This window comes from Diplotaxodon limnothrissa, linkage group LG17 (genome assembly GCF_057381915.1).
Source record: "Diplotaxodon limnothrissa isolate DT_005_m linkage group LG17, D_limnothrissa_male_GT1.1, whole genome shotgun sequence".
Classification (NCBI taxonomy): domain Eukaryota; kingdom Metazoa; phylum Chordata; class Actinopteri; order Cichliformes; family Cichlidae; genus Diplotaxodon; species Diplotaxodon limnothrissa.
In genome coordinates, this window is record NC_140612.1 from 21,056,136 (window position 1) to 21,063,756 (window position 7,621).

General features: G+C 39.2%; 1 protein-coding gene across 1 annotated transcript; it reads left to right on the top strand.

Moving 5' to 3' along the window:
- Nucleotides 1-917: 917 nt before the first annotated feature.
- Nucleotides 918-5,695, top strand: LOC146614948 (interferon gamma-like). The gene is made up of 4 exons (XM_085375743.1): nucleotides 918-1,037; nucleotides 2,289-2,357; nucleotides 4,438-4,725; nucleotides 5,552-5,695. The coding sequence occupies exons 1-4, from the start codon at nucleotides 918-920 to the stop codon at nucleotides 5,693-5,695; spliced, it is 621 nt and encodes a 206-aa protein (XP_085231869.1).
- Nucleotides 5,696-7,621: the final 1,926 nt, after the last annotated feature.

The following is a 7,621-nucleotide window of genomic DNA, read 5'->3' on the forward strand; positions in this document are numbered from 1 at the left end:
ATGAATATTACGGAAGAACAACCCTTGTCCTAAATATAAACCACTTAGAACGATTACTTTCTTTGGGCCCTGACTGCCAAGATTTGAAGAAAAGTTTTAAAAAAAAGTCTGACTCCTCAAATGTGATGACCTCACAGTGCTTTTATTAGATCAAACTATGAATCTGTACCCAACACTAATTGATCGATAGATAGGTTTATCAGCACGACGTGGCACATGTATGGCCCACGATCAGAAACCGTCAGAGGTGGCTGTGAAATCCCAGATGCAGTGGATTCAATGGAGGTGTAATGATTTCCGTGACGGAATCGCTGGATCTAATGGTTTCTGACGCAGGGTGCCACCTCACTCTTTCACGCAGCGTGCTTTCCAGTCATTGCTCCTCGAACCTCAGTGCACGCTTTGAGAGATTAATGCAATTATGAGAGGTCTCATGCAAACTATTAGACCCCTTTGCAACTTCAAGTCTGACCAGCAAAAGCACAAATTTTAATAAAACAGCTGGGAGACGCAAAATTCTGCAGTGAGCAGATGATTTGGGTATGATATGCATGAGTGGGAAGCCGACCCCTCACCCTCTTCTATGAAGTTGTTGATTTAAAGGAAACTCAAAACCACAATTTCACACCTAGATCATCGCATCACTCTCTCTCTCTCTGTCTGAGTGCATGTCTATGTCACTCTGCCACTTTGCCTCTCTCTCTCTCGCAGAGTTATAAATAAAAGCTTTCATGACAAGTCAAACAGTTCGCACCAACTTCAGGGTAAGAGAGACACTGTCAGTCAGATCATCAGTCACTCAGTCAGGGAGGACACTGCTCAGCCAGAATCCGTTCTCAAATTGAAAACACTCGGCCCGGATTGGGAATCAAACCGAAGACTCAACTACACTCAGGGGTAATACAAACAGAGACAGGATGGCTACCACAGTGAGGGCAGCAGTCTGTCTGTGCCTCTGGCTTTTTGCCTGTCAGGTCAGAGGATCCCACATCCCAGCAGAGATGAACAGGACCATCCAGAGCCTCTTGCAGCACTATGTAAGTATTCACTGCACTTCAACTGCTACTTAGTACTTGAGTAATACTAGACTGTGCAGCTCTACAGACTTTCTGTTTCCTCCTGTTTGTCACAGTGATGCTCTTACCACAAACACACACACACATGCGCAAAGATGTCTTTTTAAATTTCCACTTAAGTGTGTGGTTAAAGGACCATTTTAACCCACGAGACGCTAAATACTACACACCCAGCCTGGAGCATCTCACATACGAAACTTTATGTGAATGATATCATGTTTCATGTGGTGATGCAGAGGCGAGCAGGGACACTTCCTGGAATGGTGGATTCAAGGATGAGACAGAGTCACATCACAGATGTGGGAGTGTCCTTGAATGCACCATCAAATTTTTCTGCAAAGTACGTGCTCATTGACCCCCCCCCAATTATCATTTCCCCTATTAGCAGCTTGTTTTTGTAATTTGTTTGGTTTTTCATTGCTAGTTGGCAGACGTTCTTAACCATCCTTTAAACTTCATGACAGACAGTCCTTGAAGGCACCAGTAATGATAGAAAGCTCTAAACACAGAAACAGCTGAACTCACGCTGTCTTTTATAACTGCTGTTGGATTATTGGCCTTCTCATGTTTATCGCTGTAAGAAAAAAAAAAACACTTTTAAACTGTTTTTGTCTTTTTCGGACAAATTTCTCAATTTCTTTACAGTCTCCATATTTGATATCAGACACAGTGTGGCCAACAGGCTTTAAACGCACCATTCGTACCACTTTCTAAAATTTTAATCTTCAGTTATCAGTTTCAGATCAAATTCCAATTTAATCCTGGATCTTTTAGTCCAACAATTATTATATTTCACCTTTTCCTACACTTCTCTTATTGGTCTTTAGTCGGTCCTGAATAGAGCAGCTAACCTGCTAGCAACCGGCTAGCAGGCTTCCCTTCAGTGGCTTCCAGTGAAATTCAGAATCTGTTTTAAAATGCTGTTTATTTATATATGAAGCAAAGTAAATGAGCAGTTGCCCTCTCCAGTCAGCCAATCGGGGTTTTTTTTTTTTTTAACAACAGCTCGGCTGAATCATTGGTTTCTTTAAAAAACTAAAACTGAAAACCTTTTATAAGTTAGTGATTCCTTGCACCTTATTTTCTGCTCCAGTTCAAATCATGTTTGACAATGTTTGTGAGCTGGGATAAAACCCAATACCGATACCGATTATTCATTATTAATGTCAAACATGATCTGAAAATATCTTCTTTTTTTTTTGTCTTTTGCAGAAAATTTCAAGCCGGGAAAAATATGATGGGAAACCCGTATTTCCTAGTGACCAGAACAAAAAAATTGAGGTAAGATTCATGTGATTAATGGGAGCACGTAGTTTGTCCACAAAATGTAAAATGTCCATGCAATCCAAAGAAAAGGTTTCTTGTGGCAAATGAGAGTTTTGCTCTAACTATGGCCTTACTATAGCCTCAAATGGACAGGCAGAATTTAGGAAACACACTTGTGGCTTAAGGTCCACGTGGTAAGCATCAAGGTAGCTTAGCCTAAAGCTCAGTATTAATACTGGAAACCATGCTGTATTCCATCCCTACACAAAGAAATGAGGAACTATTTCTATCCATCCACCCAGTGTCTTCAGCATCATCGTCACTAAAGTGGATTTCCAGATGGTGTAAAGATAATAAAACCACCACTTTGACTTTTGCATGTTTATGAAAGAGTGAAGACACTGATTAGTAATCAGGCATCTTTAAAGTTGTTAGCAGGTATATTTCTGAACTCTGGAAAGAGTCAGGATACTCGATGGAGGCAAACCTCCTGTTGAGCTCCTCCATCTTTGGCTAACAGGCACTGCCTGAGTCAGCAGCCAGCTGGTATTTCCAGGTTTTGTCTTTTACATTGAGTTGAGGTTTTTGTGGGGTTTTCCTTCACTTTGCTGGCTCTGCAGGATGCCACCTTTCTGCAGCTATTCTCAGTCTCCCGATCAAACTTTCACTTTTCACCAACATCACTTACAAGGCCGTTTCATGGTTGGTTTCAAGTACTGACATCAAGCCAAGAGAGCACAGACTGAGGAGCTCTGGTCGGCAGTTTTTTATGTCACTCTGTTTGAAGTTCTGTGTGGTTAGATGGCTATGAGGTTCAGGTTAAAGCTTCTGCAAATTTGGAATAAAAAGGAACATTTTTTGAGGATGTATATCTTCTAACTAATTATTAAAAGTCTAACTGATATTATTGTAAAGTAACTGTACTAAAACTGTAATTAAAGCAGTCAACAGCAACAAGAAAAAGGAAAAAATGGAGAAAATTTGAAGCAAAACAATGGAAATTTTGTTGCACTGCCTCTTGAGGAACAGTTAAAGATATTGCTAGTAAAAGAAGAAAAGTATCAGCGCCTTTCTAAAACTGAATGTTCAAGTAGATTTTCTGTGGTCACCACCTCCTATAGCCAGCAATATCTTCCAGCACTCAGAAACATTTTGACAGGTTAGTCATAACAGTTGGAAATTTAAAGTCAAGATGAGTTTCTATTATAGCTTAACACATGGTGGTATGCAGGGGGAAGGCTGTTGTATGGAGGGTGGTATTTTGCATGAACTTTATTGCAACCCACCAGGTTTTCCTATTTAGAGGTTTCTTTACCACCACACCTACCCCAGTGCTGCATTTCATATATTTTAGAGATATCTAATGACTCATCTGAGCTTTAACACCATTTGCCCCCTCTCATTCGAAGGAAACATCTTACATCTTTTAGCCTGCTTCTGTCCGGTCAGTTCATCATGCTGTTGCCTCTGTCAGGTTTTAAAGCTCTTTAAAAACACTCTTGATGGTGCCACTGAAAGTGTTTTGTCAGGGATCCCACAGCTTTTGTTGCTTCTGACATGAAAGGTTTTTGGTTGTCACCAGAAATTACCACAGATTATTCAACAAGTGTAAGTGAATCGACCAAATTGAAAACAAACACTGGGTCAAACATTGAGCCACAAACTCTCATTTCTTACATCCAAACTAGTAGTTTCGGTCCTGTTAGCAGTGTATGGATATGACATTCAGGTTTAACAGCAGTCAGTGAGTGGTATTCCCCTTTAAGGCCTTCTATGTTAGCTTAACTGTTGTGTGGGAAACCACAGAGTTTTTTCCATTGTGCGAAAAGTTTTTAGCACCTAAGGTTGCAATGTTTGTGAAGCAACCTTTTCCTCACATCTCAGTTTTTCTTCAGGTTTATTTACTACAAATGTATTCTGCGTTGTTTCAGTTTTTTGGCTTTTGGTACCCGAGTCCAAAATGCTGAGGAATGCTGCGAAATTCAGCATTTTGGGCATTTTCAAAGCCATATTTGCACAACCAGATATATTCATATTAAACAAATATAAGCCATTTGTACTTTCATGTCATTACCTCTCTGTTTCTCGTTCTCAGACCAAGTTGATCTTCATGGGTGGTGTTTTGGAGTCGTACGAAAAGTTGCTTGGCCACATGTTGAAACAACTGCCCACTCCGAGTCCCCAGATCGCCGTGAGCAACGCGCAACCTGGCTCGGCCATCACCCCTGCGTCCAGCAGCCCCAACAACGCAGGCTTGGTAGCAGGCAGAGATGTCAGATCAGAGCTGAATTACATCCTGAAGAAGGTCCAGGAGCTAAAGAAACGCCGCTACCATGAACAGGAGAAGCTTCTGCAGGGATTGCAGACCCTCAGAGATATCAAGGTAGAGAGCATTCTGATTGCTTCTTGGCTGTGAAAGCCTTAACTTGACTTAGGACTTACGTAAACCCAACAGTGAGGTTTTTGTGAAGTCTATGTTGAGGATTGTACAGTGATTAAGAGGAGCTCACAATAAGCCTCAGGATGGGTTGAGCAGCCCATATGAATGGCTTATGTAAAGCCTGAAAAGTTAGACTTGAAAAGATTTGACCAACCTTATTGAGGGCTTATATAAGTCCTAAATTCATACTTAAGGACAAATGCTTTGGTCCTACAAATGGATGTTCAGCTTACCCTCTGAACATCCAGAGCAAGTCCCTGGCTGCCCATCTGGGATTTTGTTTTAGTGAAAAACAGGCAGATTTTGAGGATTTCAGATCATGTCTCATTCATTTTGGCAATACAGTTTTTGTGTTAAAGACTTTTGCATTTGGTTTAAAACAGACAAAAAGAGAGAACTCATGCCCTAACCTTAGATTAGTCATCAGTGACCTGCAGGATATTACGAGGTTTAATAACGCATCCACAAAGGATTTAAATAGAAACTAGGAAAAGAAAAGGCAGAGAGAAAGTTTGGGGCCTAGGTGAGACTAGAAATAAGGTTTTATTTAGGGCTTAAAATAATGTGTTTTTTGCAGGTCTTAAATTTGTGATGCTTACACCAGGGGACGATGTGCCTTAGTTATTCTAAAAGCTCACAAAGGTCTTACATTATTTAAGGGTTTTAAATGTTGATGTCATTGTGCTGAATCTTAATAAAGGTCCTCTCTGTAACCGTGTGATCGTCATCATTAATGTCAAACTTGCCTTTGTCTCTCTCTCTCCTGTAGATGAACGACCGCATCATCCAGAGCAAAGCACTTTGGCAGCTGCCACAGCTGTACGAAGAGGCGAGCTCGCTCCCCGAAATCAAGATCCAGAGGAGACGCAGACGGCGGAGGCAAACAAAGGCTAAAGATCGCACCAGAGCCTAAAAGGCGACCTAAAGGGCATAAAGAGAAATAACAGTAAAACAAGGATGCAGGATGTTTAAATTATACAAAACCAAAAGATTCTCAGACTGAAACCAGTGTGTCTAGTTGTTAGAATTTTGTATTCTATTTTCATCTATATTTATATTTAAATTAACAGTGAACCAGCAGCCTAAGCCTTATAAGATCGTAGTCTCGGAAAAATATTTTTATATAATGTTTGGTGTGTGATACTTGAAACCAGCATAAAAGTTTGATCCTGTGGAATATTTTCACTGAAGGATCCAGAGATTATACCTAATTGTTTTCAACATGGAGTTTCACCCAGTGGAAATACTTGATTTAATGTTGTTGTTTTTTCTCGGCTTTAAAAACTTCATATTATTAAAAACCCACAAAACAAAGATATGTTTAATTGTGGTTAAAGTTTATTTTTTACTGAATATTTTGTAAATTTAGGTTATTTCTTTCTTGTATTTTGTTTTAAGTTAAAAAACCCTGAATTCTTTCTGAGTGAAACTCCCTCTTGTTGCACTGAGATTGGACTGTGGTGGAGAAATGGGCGGTTCCACTGATAATTACTGATAGGTAGTTTTCCAGATTTATCACATTTTGTTGAGGAATTACATTTATGCAAAGTAAATGTGTGAAATCCCGTTTATGTGACAAATTTAACGAAGTTTTCACATAATTGTATTCTATAAGTTGATTTTTTTTGTCTCAATGGGAACCCTGACCTAGCTTCTCCACTGCAGTGCCAATGAGAGCTGATGGTGATGATGTTTACAGTACAAAGTACTTCAGTGTACTACTAATCCTCTGAACAGTCAGGTTCAGTACTGTAGTATTAAAGTAGTATTAAATTTCTTTGTAGTTGAAGTACTAAAACCTTCAGGATGTTTTGTTTTTATTTTTACTGACATATTGTAGTTTTCTTTATTTATTTTGTATTTAAGTTGTTGATTGTTGATTATTTATTATTAATTTATTGATTGGCAAATGCACCTGAATAAAACAGAATGACGCTGATTATGGCTTATGTGCAGTCTCTTATAGATTTAAGATCTTGGTTGTAAAGATTTTGGTTTTGGTTTTCCAAAAAAAGCATTTCCCGCACCTGGATGTAAAACATCATGAGGAAGGAAAGTTGTGATGGAGAATTTATAGGAACAAGCTCAGAGAATCATGAGTCATGACTTTTAATCCACTGATTCCTGTTGCTGAACACAAATCTTTACTTTGTTATTATTTTGCCCCTGAACATGACTTTTTATCAGTGGAGAGGAGGCGGAGGAGCGAGTCGCCTCATGCCACAGAGCTAAAGTCATGCATGTCTCAGTTTTTTGCACATCATTTGTTTGAAGTTTAAACACCAAACCAGGTTAGCTCACTGCCCATTTTCTCTGCATATATATGTATGTATATATATATATATATATATATATATATATATATATATATATATATATATATATATATATATATATATATACAGTTGCAGTTGCCATGTCACAACGAGCTTAGCTTCTGTCTTGCTAGCTTGCGCTGCGCTCAGTGGATCTGCGCTCGACAGTGCAGCCTAGGCGGAGTAGTCAAACACAGATCCACTGAGCGCTCAACACAGACAGCATCGTCAGAAGAAAAGTTGATAAAATAAATAAAACATTTTGTATTGTTCGATACATATGCGTACCGAACCGAAAGCACTGTATATAGGGGTGCAACGATACTCGTATCGATATTGAACCGTTCAATACAGTGCTTTCGGTTCGGTACACATATGTATCGAACAATACAAAATTTTTAATTTATTAATTTAATTTATATTTCATATAAATTAAATTATATGTGTTGCACTGCATGAGGCAAATGGTGGTCACACCAGATACTGACCGGTTCTGGGTCCCCAGACCCCCAATAGCGCAAAAA